The 18,059-nt window shown below is 39.7% G+C and overlaps 1 protein-coding gene across 10 annotated transcripts in view; it reads right to left on the reverse strand.

The window, feature by feature from the left end:
• Positions 1-556: 556 nt before the first annotated feature.
• The window catches only part of nrg1 (neuregulin 1), a 96,973-nt gene continuing 79,470 nt past the window's right edge, over positions 557-18,059 (reverse strand). For 3 of the 10 annotated variants that reach the window (XM_067434280.1, XM_067434288.1, XM_067434286.1), the window contains 8 exons: positions 16,488-16,626; positions 14,003-14,061; positions 10,284-10,307; positions 7,599-7,701; positions 7,322-7,436; positions 5,101-5,234; positions 4,111-4,311; positions 557-2,865 (listed from right to left, as the gene is read on the reverse strand). In XM_067434280.1, coding sequence (XP_067290381.1) covers positions 2,184-2,865; positions 4,111-4,311; positions 5,101-5,234; positions 7,322-7,436; positions 7,599-7,701; positions 10,284-10,307; positions 14,003-14,061; positions 16,488-16,626 — 1,457 coding nt within the window. In that variant the 3' untranslated portion in view covers positions 557-2,183. Of the gene's footprint in view, positions 2,866-4,110; positions 4,312-5,100; positions 5,235-7,321; positions 7,437-7,598; positions 7,702-10,283; positions 10,308-14,002; positions 14,062-14,437; positions 14,506-16,487; positions 16,627-18,059 lie in introns of all 10 variants that reach the window. The other 7 variants (XM_067434282.1, XM_067434289.1, XM_067434287.1 and 4 more) reach the window with 5 other exon arrangements.

Below are 18,059 nucleotides of genomic sequence, written 5' to 3' on the forward strand. Positions count from 1 at the left end.
TTAGGAGCTGATTGCCATCAAATGCTAATAACTTTAAATTCTTTGAACAGCTTACAGTTTGTTTAGAGAACAAGAACATTGCAAAAATAAAGAGATCCAACACAATGTGAAGCTATCATACATAGCGGCCATACATTTTATAGAATTGTTCGCACAAGAGCAAATTGAACATTTTGTTCTCAGTTACTGTAGAATGTGATCATGTCTTGACTGATATTGCTGACCGTGCTTGTTTGCATGTGCTGTGTTTGTCCTCCTGCAGCAATCAGAACAACTTTATTTGTCTCTGTAGAGAGCGTCTGTTTTTCCTTTATCTTCATTGGCAATGTGGCGATCAACCAATAAAGCCCAAATCTGCTATGCTGGAGGAACACTGATGCATTTAGAGACCACACATCATATATCTTGGTTTGAATATTTCTGCAAAAGGTAAATCCATCCAAAAAGTAAATGAACAGCCATTTCTGAGGTGGTCACCTTTAAAGCCGCCATCTGCATCACATCCAAAATTAAACAACTCAAAATGCTTGCTTTAAAAGCAACAGAAAAAAGGCTGTTTTCAAGTGTCCCAAAAGCAGTTCAGCTCATTTTTATTGTACAATCAGTTTCATGAATATTTGTAATGGTGAACATTTATTGTTTTTTTGTGTTTTTTAATGAAGGTTTGAATGACAGAATGTTGAATAACAGAGCCTAGGCCTAAATGGCACAAAACAACACACAAATATATTATGGAGTGATGAGAAAAAAAAACCATAAGGTTTTGTTGATGTAAAGATTGCAAACATCTATTGCCGTTGCTATTAAAATATAGATCTATAGATGCTAGACTCTATAAGGCCCAGATAATAAATAAATAAATAACAAATAAATAAAGAAAATAAATACAATAAAATGGGCCACATTTCATGATAGAGGAAGCGTATGGGAAAAGGCCTTCACACACTAGAGCCGAAGCTTTATAGTGAGCTCTAGGTTAAAAGTGTTGTCTGTGTAACCAGTTCTTCTGTTCAGCAAGCTGGATAGGCTATTAGAGGCTATTTTCAGTAAAACCTTGTGAGTACATAAGTTATTGTAGTAATCTGGTGACGCAAACATAACAAAATACTGTACAGCGGGTGATTTGTTCTTTAAATGATCACACATATACACATAAACATGATGAGAAATAACATGACACAAAGGAACACTTTGAATATAATGCAACTTTCTACATGGATAGCAATGGACAAATGTAAAAAAGTGATCTGGACAATAACTAATAAAATAAAATATAGGAATAAAAATGTCAGTGTCAGTATCATAAAAGTGGTGCTATAACTTTCCAACAATGCATTGTTTGAGAAGCCAATGAGCATGATCGACAAAGTGAGCCATATATTCAGTCATAAATCAGTAATCAAATCTAATGGCTCATAGAAGTAATGTCTGCTATACATGACAACCATAATATAAAATGATTATTTTATAGCTGATCATACATGATTTGCATCCTGCAAATATTTTTTATATATATATATATTTTTTTTTTTAGCATTTTTGCTTAATTTTATACTTTCTGTATTGTCTTATTTTCAGTTTGCAGCAGCCTCGCATTGATATTTTAAATCAAAATGCAGAAATAATTACCAATGTAAATCAAATAATTTAGGCTAAATCAAGTTTTCAAGCCCGCTCTGGACGTCTCTCATATCTGACACAGTTCAGTTCACGGAGAATGATCTGAATCAGCTGTGTTAAATAAGGGAGCACTACAACATGGGCCAGGATCAGGACTGAAAACCACAAGGCTAAGAGACCATGATGCATTTTTACACATATTAATCAGATAGCAAGAATTCAGATGTGGAGTGCTGGTGGATTTTTTTCTTCTTTCAGTCATAAATCATTTATTTTGTTGCCTCAAAGTCGTGAATATATGGCCCAGTGTCATAATGCAGTTCTTTTTTTTCCCAACTGAAATTAAAAGGCACCATTGATTATATTTTTCTGCCATTGAAATACTGTGACCTCAGCTACATGTGAATGGCACTTTTTTCCCATGACACAAACACGTTGCACACATTATAAAAGTCTTTGTTTCACTACATCACTAAAATAAAAGTTGAAGTTTTTCTTTTCGCAATACTTAATTATAGAAAATAAAGGTTTAGTGGTGATTTTTTTTTTCTTCAATGCATCTTTCACACAGCTATAGGATCTTGGTTGGCCATGACGGCCGTCAGTCTGCTCTGGAGGTCGTGTTGCGGCGAGAGGTGCAGCGCGGGGTTAGTTCTGCTGCCCTCCAGCCCGTCCAGAACGACCGACCCGACGGCCGCGACCAGAGGGCTCTGTAAGCCGAGAAACGGCGTGTCCTCTCCCACTCGCTCGTCCTCTGTCTCGCTCTCTGAGCTGCTGCTCTCTGAGTTACTGCCGCTGACGGGCTCCGGCGCCGTCTGGCCGCCCGACTGAGTTCTTGTACTGCGCTGAGCGGCGGCACTGGGGCTGTGAGGGGGGGAGGACGGGCCGGACACTGCAGCTGTGCTTGTGTACTGCTGTGAACTCTCGTACTCCTCATGCTCTACAATGTGCAGAGGGCTGGCCGGAGGGCTGGGCAGGTCCATGCCATGATTGTAGTGGGCCGAGTTGCGGAGATTATGACCCTTCTGGCCCTGGTTGGAACTGGATTTGTCACGCATGATTGGCGGTGTCCGGAACAGCAGGGGGCGCTCCTCCTCTCCTGAGGGACTGGCTGCCATGGAAGGGACGGAGGTCGCCAGGCTGGAGAGGGGAGCCGACATCTCGGAGGGAGGCGAGGAGGGTGTCACTGGAGAGAGAAGCCCCACAGGGGACAGACGGGCGGGTGTAGTCATGGCCGAAACATACCTGGTGGAAGAAACAGACTCATTTTACAGCACATCTCATAACTACTCCCTCACCATCAACTGATAAGCTGTTTCATTTCAAAAGCTGTGCTCTCTGGAGGTCACATTTGTAAATGACTGTAATTTCTTTCTTACTTTGGAATGTAATGCACACTTTTCTGTAACAAGGCATCCTAGTTGATGTATGTGACCGACAAATGTGACCTAAGGAGGGCGAGGCCTTTGAAATGAGACACAGCAATTGTCACTACAACCCCCTCAGCTGCTCTTTTTGATTTGAAAGGTTTTAATTGCTGAGTGTGGAAGGGAAGATTTTGATGCGTGCGCATGATGAGGGAGAAAGAAATCACACAGGCTTTTACAACATAAAATTAAGATAAAATAAAAGTTACTCAAATGTACAGTATTTATGTTATTCAGGTACAGAATGATATTAGTGTTATTCATCTGTGAAGCAACTAAAATAAACAGTTTACAGACGCAGAGTTAGATATTCGGATAAGGCACAGGGCCTTTCTTTTGCCTGCTGTGACATACGCAACAAAGCAAGGTTGAGTGTTCGGGAGAATTGTTCAAAAAATCACCTATTGCACTGGAGCGAGACAGAATCTTACGATATAGGGGTTGTAATTCTACTCAGACCTCTATGCAGGCATTTATGGGCAGGAGCGGACAAAACACGAAAGTTACAGGCAGATTCAGGAGAAAATATAACTAATACTTTCATTTATACTTTTAATAGTGTTGCTATGCGTCATGAATAAGCAATTAAGTAGGCAACACTCTGTCTAGAGTGAATTTCAGTGTCTCGCTTATAATAAATCTAAAATAACATCTGCACCAGGAGCATTTTCTGACCGGATGCACCACACCAATTTAAGGCTGTTCACACTGGACACATCAAATGAAATTATACAAACAGGAACATTTGTCTTTCCAAACAAGTCCATGAGGACGTTGTATTAAAGCTTTCATTGCCCCGTTTGCTTTGACGCATTCATGACCTGTTTAATATTTATCTTACATTATTTATCTTTAAGTCATGGGCATTTATAATATCGAGCAGGGACCTGTTGTTTTTTCTTCCAAATTAAACGGGTTAAAAAACCTGGGGTGATGTGACTAATTCCAGCCCGCCGACACTTTTAGAGGCCCATCATCCACTTGCTGCATCTGCCACAGCAGGCAGACCTCTACTGTGGGCTGAAGTAGTTAATGACATAGAGTGCTGCGCAGCGAATGCTACCTCTCGCTGTAGGGGGAGTCTCTACAGGAGGCCTGGGTTTCTCTGGAGCTCTTCAGGTAATCGTTGAGCTGATGAACGCCTCCGGTAGCATTAAGGCGCCCCCTGTGAGCGGGCGTCCCATGCCGGCAGTTCTCCAATGATGAATTCACCAGGACTGCATGACTGTCAGAAACCACGCTATCTGCTTTCCCATTACTCCAACTGTGAGAGTCCAAAGGATCAGACACTTGTCATACATATAATCTAGTCAAGTGTTGTTCTGAATATTTACAAGTGAAAGTTCCTGACATATTTTCCAACTTTCATCAAAGCATACTTCAAAGCTTTCTTCAAAAAAATTACAACGGTATACTGTATTAAAGACATAATCAAGTCAGTCTGAGGTTTGATGTCACATTGGAAAACAATGTGTAAACAGACACCTCTAAGGTATGTAGTGTATGTTGTAACAACATCTAAAACTAACTAACATTACTTTGCTAGCCAGCCAGATATTTAACAGGCACTGTTTACAGTTATTTAGTTATCACTAGCTGGCAAAATAAAATCATTACTTAATTTTTTCTAAATCCTGCTTGCTAGTTCCCATGGTAACAACAATCCTCTGGTCAGGATTATGGATAGTGTGGTATTTTAACAGAAAGTCACTACTTTTTTAAATGAAGCTGAAATCATATTGACTTGTGGCTTCAATAGATGTCAACAACCTCAGAAGCTAATGGACGTTTTGTGAAATCCTAAAGGAATTTGACTTTTATGTCAGGAAGCCTTGATGTTGCACTTTGTAGGGACTTAAAAGACACTAATAGGACCATCAGTTATCAGTATAAATATAATATAACAATATAATTTCCTGTGAAGCAGCTTTGAAACAATGTGTACTGAGAAAAGGTCTATATAAATAAACATGTCTTGATTTGACTCGCATTTCATTTTGACAGTTTCTAGCTAGTAATAGTGTGTACGATGCTGTGTGGGATTGTACTTTACCTCTGGCTGGAGGAGTGAGTGACAGCGCTGGACGGATGTGTTGATAAAGTGAATTCGTTGGTGGAGAGAGATGTTTCTGCTTCTCTGTCTGTCACATGCACGTGAGGAGGGATGGGATTTTTGGGCATGTAATGCTGAAAGCAAGACAAAAGAGTGATGTATCACTGTTTTTCTTGTAGTGTATTGATCAACTTTATCTTTTAATAGGTGTTAAACACATTAAAAACTTTGACTTTAAAAAATACTTGTTGACCACTTAATATTAATGGAACTATCATTCACCATATTGCCAAAAGTATTAGGACACCCCTCCAAATCATTACATTCAGGTGTTCTAATCATGTTTATGGCCACAGGTGTATACAGTTAATCACCTAGGCATGCAGACTGCTTCTACAAACATTTGTGCACTGCAAAAAATGCTTTTCTTACTTAGTATTTTTGTCTTGTTTTAGTCCAAACATCTAAAAACTCTTAAAACAAGAAGTATTTGCTAAACAAGCAAAAGTAATTGTCTTTACTTAAAGACAATTTAAGTTAAAACTTAAAAACAAACAGTAAACAAGATTGTTTTGCTTACCACATTGGCAGATTATTTTGCTTATTTTTAGCAAACACTGTCTTAATTTTTTAGTTATTTTACCCCAAAACAAGACAATATTTTTTACTTGTCTAGTAAATATTTCTTAATTTAAGAATTTTTAGATATTTTGACTAGAAACTAGACAAAAATACTAAGTAAGAAAAGCCTTTTTTCAGTGTGATAGAATGGGTTGCTTCATAGAATAGGTTTCCATGGCCGAGCAGCTGCATCCAAGCCTTACATTCCTAAGTGCAAAGCAAGGGATGCAGTGGTGTAAAGGACGCCACCACTGGACTCTAGAGCAGTAGAAACGTCTTCTCTGGAGTGACTAATCATGCTTGTCTGTCTGACAATCCAATGGAAAAGTCTGGGTTTGGCAGTTGCCAGGAGAACGGTACTTGCCTGACTGCATTGTGCCAAGTGTAAAGATTAGTGGAGGGGGGATTATGGTGTGGGGTTGTTCATCAGGGGTTGGGCGTGGCCCCTTAGTTCCTATGGGAGGAACTCTTAATGCTTTAGCATACCAAGACATTTTTGACAATTTCATGCTCTTAACTTTGTGGGAACGGTTTGTGGATAGCCTAGCCTAGAAATCTAGACACACCTTAGCAGCAGCAAATCTAATCTGCCACGAGTATCATCTAGCAACTTTCAATATCTTCTGATCTGTAAAAAACGAATTCTGGTCAGGCCAATCACATCGTGTATAGAGTCGGTGGGCAGGGCTTAACAGGATGACGGCATAGTTGCGCTTGCGTGCTACTAAACACAGAAGCTGGCATACGGCAGTCTTTAGAATCAGCTTTAACCGGGACTCTGGCAGGCTTGGAGTTAAGCTTTTCTCTGAGAAAAGAACGGCACTGAAGTCATTCTTAAGAAGGGAAGATGTGTTCAGAGTTTTGCCGACCGGATACAGAGAAAGTTTAATCTGTCAACTAGCTCCGGTTCACCTTCATTGCTCTGGTTTGTTGAAGCGCTATCCTATCGCGTGCAGCGGGAGTTTGAAAGACAACCATTTATCCCGCCCCTCGGATTGAGCCCTGTCAATGGTGAGTTTCCAGACCAAACATCTTGATGTGGTTCTGGCTTGTCAGGCTAGGGATGGCCCCTTCCTGTTCCAAATTACTGCATACCCGCGGATGAGCAAGTTTGGTGTGGAGGAACTTGACTGGCCTGCACAGAGTCCTGATCTTAACCTGACAGAACACCTTTGGGATGAATTAGAGCAGAGACTGTGAGCCAGGCCTTCTCATGCAGCATCAGTGCCTGACCACACAAATGCGTTTTTAGAAGAATCGTCAAAAGTTCACATTAACACATTCCTAAACCTTGTGAAAAGTCTTCCCAGAAGGGTTGAAGCTGTTATAGCTGCAAAGGATGGGCTAACTTCAAATTAACCCCTACTGATTAAGAATGGGATGTCATTAAAGTTCAAGTGCATATAAAGGCAGATGTCCCAAAACATTTGGCAATATATTGTAAATGGCAATTTTTTTCTCTGATCCCAAAAAAGAGCACTGTTTTTTTAAACCAATGTTTCAAACTGTAGTGCACAGGATTTTAAAATCTTGATCTCTGCTGTCATTACTGCATGGTTTTATCATAACATGATGCTGCAGATGCAGTGACCATACTCACATTGACCAGCTGCAGGTTTTCAGGTGGAGGGTGAGGCTGCTGAGGCCCTTTGGCCGCAGCGTTTCGCTCTCGTAAACTTTGCCGCAAACGATCATGCAGCTTTTTCCTCTGTTTCCTATGTACGCAAAAAAACAACAACACCTCTTAGACTGCAGAAACGTATTTCAATGACTATCAATAATTAATATGGTTCATTTTAGTTTTTGAGTAAAACATTAGTACAAACTAACTGTACAAAGTAACTTAGTACAAACAGACATTTCAAAAAGTGAATTACTTTGTTTTGCAGTAAGCCACCACACACATGATGCCAACAACTAGAAGAGCGATGCAGATGCCTGTTATAGTCAAAACGCGTTTCTGATAGAGCTCCTCAGCTTCTGGAAGAGAGGACAGACTGCTTTTTGAAGCTTCCAGGTAAAACACACACACACACACACACACATTACATTTCAGTCACGTTCTTACTTGGAATATATTTTTTATAATAATGTTATTTCAGCAGATTTCCAAGTAAGAACATAGCTAGCACACATATATGTTTTCAGTGCTGCTGGTGCTTTAATTAGACAGGGTTTATTGATTTCAGGATGTAGTTTTGCTGAGAGGGAGGAGACAACAGGACGTGCTAATTCAAGGTCAGTTCAGAATCATGTCGTCACAAATGACATGAAATGCAAACCCTGCCGGGCCCGAGGCCTCTGGGATGTCTTCAACACTCAACACTCATGCATTTCACTCATTTGATTATGAGGTTTAGATCACAACATTGACAGACTGAATTTATTGAAGCCTTCAGCAAAAAAATGTTTTTGGTATATTTTTGTAAATGGTCAATAGACATGTAATGCTAAAGGCTTTAATAAAAAGTCATGAACTGGTAGCAGCACAAACTCACAGGCTGCTAACACAAATATTTGGATGGCTGGAAAATATGTCTGTTATTTCATGCTAAAGACCCCATGAAAATGTTTGACAAGCACATTTTTCTTTCCTGTGTTTTCGTTTCAGCTTGGGTAGGACACAACAAAGGGCTAATCACCTTTGTTATAAACAGACATTTACACGAAACACTGATATTTTATGTAATTTTACAGTAAAATACTGTCTTTTTTTCTCAACAGTTATGTACATTAGGTTTTTGTATTACAACTTATGGTTGTTGAACGTTTATTGCATTATTTTTAGTGTCATGATGGTGTTTTGTATTTGTGGTTATGACACAAATACACCTAATATTTATATCAGCATTTATATCAGAAAAGCTACTTGTGATTAGGGATGTTAACCGATGACCGTTTGACCGATGGTTGACCGTATCAACGTTAACCGATGAAAGTTGTCGGGTGTCGGTTAAAAAAAGAAGAAGTGATCTCTAAATTAGGGTATTAGACAGTGGACTAAACGCTACTACAGTTAGTTTTATCGTGTTGCAGTCTATTATATAAATGCAGTCCATATTAGAGTTAGACAACATTCCGCATAAGATGGGCTTACATTTGGAAATATATTAAGTTACATCTACATTTCAGTGTTAACACAAGGTGTTGATCATCATCTTTCTTTATTATTGTAAACACTACCTCGAACTAAAGCGGCGTCTCTTCGCAGCTGTCATTTTCTTAAATGAGCCGCGGCAATGTTTCAAATGAGCTTCTAACGCTAGACAAATGCCTTTATTTTCAACGCGATCACCTTGTACCCAAACCATTTCAAAACTAAGGAGCCATTTGTCCTCCGATTACAAACAAGCTCCTCGGCGCCACGTTTGCGGGACTCATGTTTCGCTCTAGGGGATTTTAAAAAAGTGACGTGAGTGGAAGCGCCGGGACAGTGTGTGTGTGAGAGCGGGAGGCAGAGCGGCAGAGAGATCATAGAGAGATGCGACAGAGTTGCAAAATTGCAGGCGCGGCTCGCGGCTGTTATTTCAAATAGCGCAGCATATTTTAAACTAATCGGTCAACCGGTTTCAACCGGCTAATGAGGCTCGGTGGTCGGTCAATAAAATGTTTAGTTTTCGCCATCCCTACTTGTGATGCATTTTTATTTATCATGTAGCTGTACCAGTTCTGGCAACCACAAGTTTTTTAAACCTTGCAGGTTGTATTAGGACAGGGGTGTCCAATGAGTCGAAGACGATGTCATCAATATTTTTGGCCCATTTTCTCTGCTTTCAACTTCATGGGGTCTTAAAAGCACAGGATACTGTATGTTCCCATCACGACAAAGTGTATTGAAGCCTGTGAGCAAATGCTACCACTCATTTGATTTAGAACTTCTATTTTGAATCATTTTTAGATTATAGCAAACACATTTGTGATGCACACAACACAACGGCAATCACTATGTACAGACATTGATAAAACACTGATGAGAAGTAGAAAAGGGGGAGAAAACAAAGAGGAAAGTGAGAAATGAGATGTCATGCTGAAGAGGGATGCATGAATGGAGGGCAAAGCAAAGCTGAAGGGATCTAAACACAGCATAACTACTGCAGTACGGCTTCTCTTCTGCACCGCTGAACTATGTGTAATTTTTAGCTGTCTCTCTGTGTGCATGTGTGTTTGTGTGTGTGTTTGTGTGTGTGTGTGCGCGCGTGTGTGTGAGTGTGAAAGAGAGAGCTTTTAATATCTGCCTTGAAATGTAAGATATCAGAGGTCTTGATGAATTATTAACAACATCCTTCCTAGCATGCAGGCTAATGCCCCCCCGCACGCCACATGCTTCGGAGCGGCTATCCACTTTCTTGTCTAAAACCCTACAAACCTGCAGAGTGGCTCTAAGCAGCCATCTGAAGTCCAGTGTATTAAAATTATAAAGAATACTGATGTCAATCTCCAATCATCTGTTATGGCTGTTTGATCCCTTCATGAGCAAAAGGAAACCAGCTGAAGTTGAAGGAAACAAGCTCAAGCTTCTAGACCTACGAATCTGCAAACTAGGAGGAAAGAACGATTCATACCCATAAATTCAATCCCAAGATGTTCTGCCAAGGCAGACAAGGTGATGAAAAGAAAGCAAAACACAAACAAACAAAAAAACAGTTGAGCGGTGATGTCAACTCTGACTGACTGCACACAAACACGCAGGTCAGCTCCACCTCAAACCACCTCCAAAAACACCATATACCTGAAGTCATCTCAGCATGTATACATAGCATGGTACATTGCACACATACACAGATACATATTTGAAAGCAGAAATGATTCAAATCTATTCTGTTTGACTTTAAACCCACCATGACAATGCATCATTTAATGTCAGAATTCATTAAGAGATATATGGATGGTTTATCACACGTATATAGTGATGTACATCTCTATATACAGACACTTATGGTTGGTCATCATTATGACACAAGGACATGCACATGCAGACGTCACTGCGCTCACGCCATTAAAGAGACTGACCCTCGACACATTTCACTACAGACAAAGTCAGACTCAGTTAATTCATGTGATTACACCAGCACTTGTTAAACATGCTGTTAAACACATGCATCTCTTGGTCACCTAAACTAACTGACGGTCGGAAGCTGTTGCTTGCTGGACTGATACCTGAGCCAGTCAAAGTTTGAAATATTAACACGGGCAGAATTTGATCTCCTACTCCTTTATACATTAAGAACTGGTTTGCAGAAATATAATTATGTTACTTCAATCAAAATGCATAAAATGGCACTCCAGACATAAACTGGAGTGTCATTACAAGGTTATCCCAGTTTAATAAAAAATATGTACAATATTATTACACGTCAAATGTTATCAATAGTTTGACTGCAATGCTGATCGTTAACTGATAGCCCTGATCTTTCCTGCAGGTCGTTTATCAGTGATTAAAACACTGAACCAGAGCAGCTGTACTGATGAAGGTCATTCTATGAAGGACACATTAGCAAACACTATTAATAGCTGAGAATAGATTGTGCAGATCTCCAGTATATTTAGCTATTTACGCACTAATTAATCAATGGAGATTTTTTTGTCTGCTCACTGTTCTTTTTAAAATGCAGAAATGATAATGAATCACTCAAACGTATGCTGTATAATGTCCAGTTCAATATAATATAGGGAACATATACATCTCTTTTGAGACAGTTTCACATTGTTCATAGTGCATTGATTATTCTCAGCTCTTATTACATGTGACTTAAGTATGTTAATTAAGGGAATTATGGTTTTATCAGTGGTACTGTAGGTCATGTCAATAGTTTAATAAAAGTCATTCTCAGAAAAAAATTGCAATTTGACTCACTACTAATATACTAATATAAATTAACAGGATACTGAACTTAGATTATTTCATAGATTAGATTTTTTAATGGTCAGATTAACAACTTGCGCACATTGAAAACCGCAGTGAACACGCATTGAAAAATAAGTGATGAAAAAGCATGGATTTTTGCAGTTGATATGCTTTTATAGGAGCTTCCCTTTCAGACACAATTTATGGAAGGAGAGTATTTAAATTAATCTTGCACTGTGATTTACTAAGGTCTGCAGTAGTCAGTTAACTGGTATTTGAGCCATTGTTTAACACCCAAACAGCATGTCTTAAACCACTTTATCCGTGTTGTTTGTAGATGAGCAACACCTGATTATCAGCAGCTCTGCTTGTTTGCGACTCTATGCTCATTTGGATTAGGTCTTGGATTGGCACTATGGAGAACATCATTAGCGTGACCGGTGTCTGAAGCACATGTGAAATTTATTGGCTGACGGGACACAAGTGGAGCACCCGTAAGTATAAAGGGGTGTCTGTAATATACATAAACCTTTTGCTCCCCTTTGGTTGGGTTTCATGTAAAGGCTCTCTATTATGACCCATGTTCTGTTGTGAGGTAGTTTGTCTGGTAAATCATTCCTCATTATTTTGCACTAACTTTTATGAATCCTGGAGAGTACACGCAGGGTGTGAATGCTCTCCCCTAATTGTTTTAGGGTATTTTAGTAGAGATAGAGCTCCACTGCGATTTCCCTAGGGATTGAGTTTTGACCACAAGGATCTTTGGCAGGAGGTAGTGCTAATATTGAAAGTAGCAGTTGATATTCACCCTTTGTTTGGCTACTCCCTAAGGGATTTGTCAAGACAAAAGAAGTTTGCATAGCTGAGACAATTTTTCTTAAAGCTCTGCTCTTGGGGCCTTATAAGGCTGATGCCTGTCCCACAAGGGAGGTAGGGAGGTTGTTAAGGCCGGGACTTCCTTTGCTATAGAACATATAAGCTTGGGTATCCTCTCCTACTGTTGGGAGATATTGGTTTAGTGACTGGCGCCACTATACAGTCTATTTGAGTCATTTTGGATCCGCCCTTGGGGTTGACACGCTCTGACCCCGGCTAAGTAATCAGTAAAATCAATTTATACTATGCCCATTATGTTTGTGCATATTCACAGTTTCATGAGGCAGGGATGGTGTAATGAGTATTGGCTCCCCATAGCATCAATCTAAGACAGTGTCTTATTCCCCTTCTCAGGGAACTAGGGTTAGAGTCGTAACCTGAGACGTTTTATTAATTTTAGTACTTGTTAAGGCTACTAATTTCCAATTTCTAATTTCCTTTAGGGTTACATTTAATGTTATTTCCGCTATATTTTAACTATAGATTTAAAATAATTTTAGTCAACAATATTAACACTGAGAATGACGCTTGTAACAATTTCTTGAGAATGACCTTTGGCACAGATTTACAGGACTAATATTAATCCCTAAGATATCCTTAAATCCTTAGTTCACAGGACTTATATTAAACCTGTCTCTTGCGTGATACCCAGAAATTTGGAATATTCCAATCTAATATGATTTCTGACCTGTAAGGTTGCCAGAATAATAATCATACACCGTTTGATAATAGGCCAGAGGAGAACTGGCACCCCGACTGAGTCTGGTTTCTCCCAAGGTTTATTTTTCTCCATCATGCCCTGATGGAGTTTTGGTTCCTTGCCACTGTCGCCTTTGGCTTGGCTTGTCAGTTGGGGACACTAAAACTACGATCCAAATTATTCAACTAAATATACAAATAAAATGTATTAATGTAGGTCTTATTTAATTATATAAACTATAATACTAATCCGCCAACATTGTCGCTCTATGATAAATTAAAATAAGCAGATAACTTCACTGTTTTCTCCAGAACGACTGTACAGCCAAATCTAATTTTGTTGCAATATTATCCTGTTTGACACTGTGAAGCTGCTTTGAAACAATCATCATTGTAAAAGCGCTATATAAATAAAGTTGATTGACTGATTATCCGTGATGACTAGCTCACAAAACATGTTAAAGAGCTGAGAGTAAATTCAGTTCATAACCTTTTGAGACCGGTGGTGTGATGGTGTCCAAAGACAGAGCCCAATACACTAATTTCATCAGTTGCCGCAAAAGTCTAATATGATGTGAATGAGGAGAAACCTGATCTCCCCTAATAACTAACATGTGCCCAGACTAATCGATGTCAACCCTGTCTAACCACTGTCAGCTAACTAGCATCCAACAGAACAAAACTAGATTAATAAATGCTAAACATGCAAAGAGAAGGAATGGAAAAAAAGACTGCCAAAATTACAATCACTGTCTGATCTGACTACCCGTTGGTCAAGAACACAAATCCAAAGCAACAGGAGGTAGCGCTGATTGAGCATGCTCCAATCCAAGCACAGACAGGAAGAGGAAATAGACGTACTGTAGAAGCTGGCCATTACGTAGCTTTGGCAGCGATCACCAGTAAACTCATTGGGGCACCTGAGAGGGAAAGACAGAAGTCACAGAGAGAAAGAGAGGAAGACAGGAAGTGAGTTTGACACCCAAAAGTCCCCCTCACACACGCGTGTCTCCGGTGTTGCTCGCTGAATGTCTCGCAAATGTCCGCCTGGGTTCCAAGAGCCAATTAACAGTTTAGACATGACTAGTCTCTGAAGATTGGTGGTGTAAATGCTGGCAGAGATGACAGTAGCCCATCTTGCACCTGTCCACATCTAACGCCGGGACAGATGGGCGGCCTGGCAAACTCTGACAGAGAGAGTGCTTTCTAAATGGCGGAGGTGGCGAGGCAGCGCAGAAACAGCGGCGATGGTGTGTGTGTTTGGGGGTGAAGGGGACGTTCACTGACTGCACATACGTTTGGGGTCTACGACTCTCACAGGGTCTCTGGTATGACAGCGGTTCCCTGTGAATCCTGGAGGGCACCTGGTTTGGAAAGAGGATGAACACAGCACAACACATCACAACACAACATTGACACTACAACACTAGACAAACACACGCACGGGTCATGATCATCTCAGGAACAGGATTATTCTCCATGTTCATAAACATGAGCTGCTCCTCCTCTGGATTCACTTCTGCTGTCATTTGTGCACATCATTTCTCTTATTTTATGGTTTTTATATATAAAAGAAATTGGTCTAGGGCTGAGATTGTTCCGGTCTTGATATTTTAGCTGACCAACTGCTCTCTGATGACATTAAGAGCACTTAAAAAAAAACCTGCCACACACCCACACACACAGCCTTAGAGCTCCAGCTGTTCTTCTGAAAGGGGCTTAACAGCTGGGGCAGCTGTATTTCTCAACAGAGGGAGTGAAGGCACCAATTTACTTCAAGCAAAAATCGCAGAACGAACTGGTGTAATATTTTAAACAAAATCTGTCATTTCTGGAGTTCAAAACAACTTGCCGAAGCAGACTTTCTGGCTAGTAAACATCCTCAAACTATCATTGGTCTGTGGCGATGATGTAATAGGTAGGTGTGGCTCTGACGCTTCTTGGCTTCTTTGATGTGGAAATCTTCTTATTCATTTCGTCCATTCAGTCCGTCAAATTCAGACTCAAGTAAAAACACGAACAATGGAAAGCGACACTGACAATATATATTTTTTTAGGTTAAAGCTGCTGCTTTAATGCAATCTTAAGTATGAAGTACAATATTAATGAACATGAATTGACGTGACTGGAGTGCTAAATTTCAGAGCTGCTTTTTCCACATCACTATGATCAGATGCTTACTTAACTACTGTTTGTTATTGAGTGGAAAGCATGCAGCACATATTCTTCCAAACGTCACTCTCAGTAGCATGGGGATATTTGTTAAGGGCATACCTAACCCAATCTCAAGGGAAATTAGAAAAAGATTATTTTTGAAAAATGTGAGTGTTAAGTTCCACCCCAACCCCAGAACATAAACATCACTGGGGCATAAGCAAATCATATGAAAACATGAATAAATCTGCCACCAATTTGCCAAAATGTAAAATAGTTATGAATTGCTATGACTCAAGATTGTGTTGGTATACCACTGTCTAGGTGTTTCAAACCTTTTCAGCTTCATCAAAGTGATGAGAAACGTTAACAACAACAACTAGATAGGTCACATTCCTTGAAGAAAATGTGAATGGTGCTTGGACATCCAACATTCGCTTTGATGCTGGGGCGTTGTGGGTGGTTGTCAAGGATTACAGGTTGATTGTTTAAATCCATCCTCTGTAATCTTCTGGTCTCTAGATATTCCTCCTTCAGTGTGCGTCTGTAGGATTTTTTCTCCCATTTTATCATCCAGTGAAAACGGTTCATCTGATCTCTTTTTCTGATCACTGCAGCGATACTTGACTTAGCACTAATTCCACATGTTCATTAAGGGTCACATGACCACTGATGGATAACTGAGATTGAAAGCTCAAAGATGTACAGTCCCGAAGGGCTGCTGCTGTCGGTCTACTCCTGCATTGACAGTAAAGAGAGAAGTTCCTTTTGACTGCAGTACTTACTGATGAGAACAGAGTCCTGGCATCAGCAATAGGGATTGTGCTTATTCACTGAATTGGACAGTAGCCCTATTATCCCAGAGCGTATTGTCAGTGTCATGCACGCAGAAAACCTCATGCAGCATGGCTATGCTTTTCATTTTGCATTAAAAATAGAGCTGAATCTACATTCATGCATATGACACTTTATCCAACATTACATTGGTGGTATATATTGTATCACCACATAATTTCCAGAAAATCAAACTTATGACCTTGGTGTGGCAAATACAGCGCTTCACTGTTTGAGTTACAGATATAGTTTATTAATTAATACAACCAGATTAATTAATACAGCAAAAACACAGTACACTGACTACGACTAGCAGACTACATCTCTCTGTAACACACACGTGGATGTGAAGCTGTACCTGCAGAGGTGTCTGATGTTTCCGGGTGTGACCTCCAGCGTGTAGCATTTCCCGCCGTTCACACAGAATTCTCTCTCGCTCTCGCTGCAGGGTGTCATGTGACTGGAGGTCTTGGCCGAGGGAGTGGTGCTGGTGACCGCTGCACAGATGAACACAACACATAAAGGTACTGAGGAAGGAGTGGTTTTACCCCAGAAGATCTCGTCTAGGTACAACACTAATTTGAGATCAACATTTCAAGTGTCTGAACTGGAGCTACAGCTCATGACATGCACAGTGCATCTGATTCAAACGACCTTTACAAAATATCTGCTAAATATTCGAAGAGCGAGAGAAAGCCAGCACTGAACAGACAGGCTATTTTGAACTATTGATCAGACTGAAGTAAATGCAGGGTTATTGCCTTTCACTAAAAAAAGAATGTGAGTGCACAGGTACCGCAGTACTTCTCAAACAAACAGCTACTTCATTACGAGCCTACACAGAGTAACAGATGAGCAACAATATTTCAATGTTTCAAATAAAGCCACTTAAAAAACAGCAATGAACTGTCATGCAACGTCGTAATTTAGTTTTAAGCAAGTGGCAATTTCAAAATGAAACCAGCATCTAACCTTGTAAATTGCAAACTATTTCAAGAAATTGTAGGACATCATATCAAATAATATCCCTCCATACCTGTAACATTTCGATAATATCTGGATATATGAAAGCGCATCACTCCGGTGTGTCGATAACCACTGCAATGACAAAGTGTTTCCCCGAGCACTCCGGATCTACAGCCTTCCTCTGCACTTCCGATCTGCAAAATCTCTGCTCATCAACATTTTTAAATGAGCACCTCTACGGCAGCTCACATGCACACGGCACACGTCACATTTGGCATTGCATCTCTAACGCATCATAAATGCAGCGGTGCGCAATCAAAGTCGTCACACGCTGACTAACCCTTTTGAAAAAGAAGAGCGCTTAATTGTATAAAAGGTACACTTACAGTGTCCTTTAAATGTTAAAAGTACATTTTTAAAAATCTGTACTTTCAGATAATATAACATTAATGAAATAAAAGGTTACTTAAGTGGACTTAAAGAGCCACTTAAAGTACACTTTTTAAAAGTGCACTTCGTTATAATGTAAAATTAATTATGTGGCTCAGTATTCTAAAGTAAAAAAAAACACGATAACTCCTTAGATGCCTAAAGTCATTGCAAGTGTTTGAGGTTTTTGTAAGGTTTTGGATAGTAATTCCTTCTGGTGGTTTTGGTAACACTTGAATTATTACTAGTGGGTTATCTTGATTTTCAGTTTACAATACTGATCCAAAATAATTCGTAATTTCTTTAGAACGATTTAGTAACACTTGAGTCATTACAATCAAAATATGTGCATTACTCATTTGTTCCTGTGTAGTTATTCATTAATGATGGAACAGCATTCTAAAGTTTACCGGATGTACTTAAATCCTAATTAAGTGGGTCAAAAAAAATCACTCTAAAGTTCTGCTAAATGCACTTAATATAAATGTAAACTATAACATTTGATTAAGAGTCTAAAAACAGTATATTCAGTCTG

The sequence above is a fragment of the Pseudorasbora parva genome, chromosome 23 (assembly GCF_024679245.1).
Source record: "Pseudorasbora parva isolate DD20220531a chromosome 23, ASM2467924v1, whole genome shotgun sequence".
Classification (NCBI taxonomy): domain Eukaryota; kingdom Metazoa; phylum Chordata; class Actinopteri; order Cypriniformes; family Gobionidae; genus Pseudorasbora; species Pseudorasbora parva.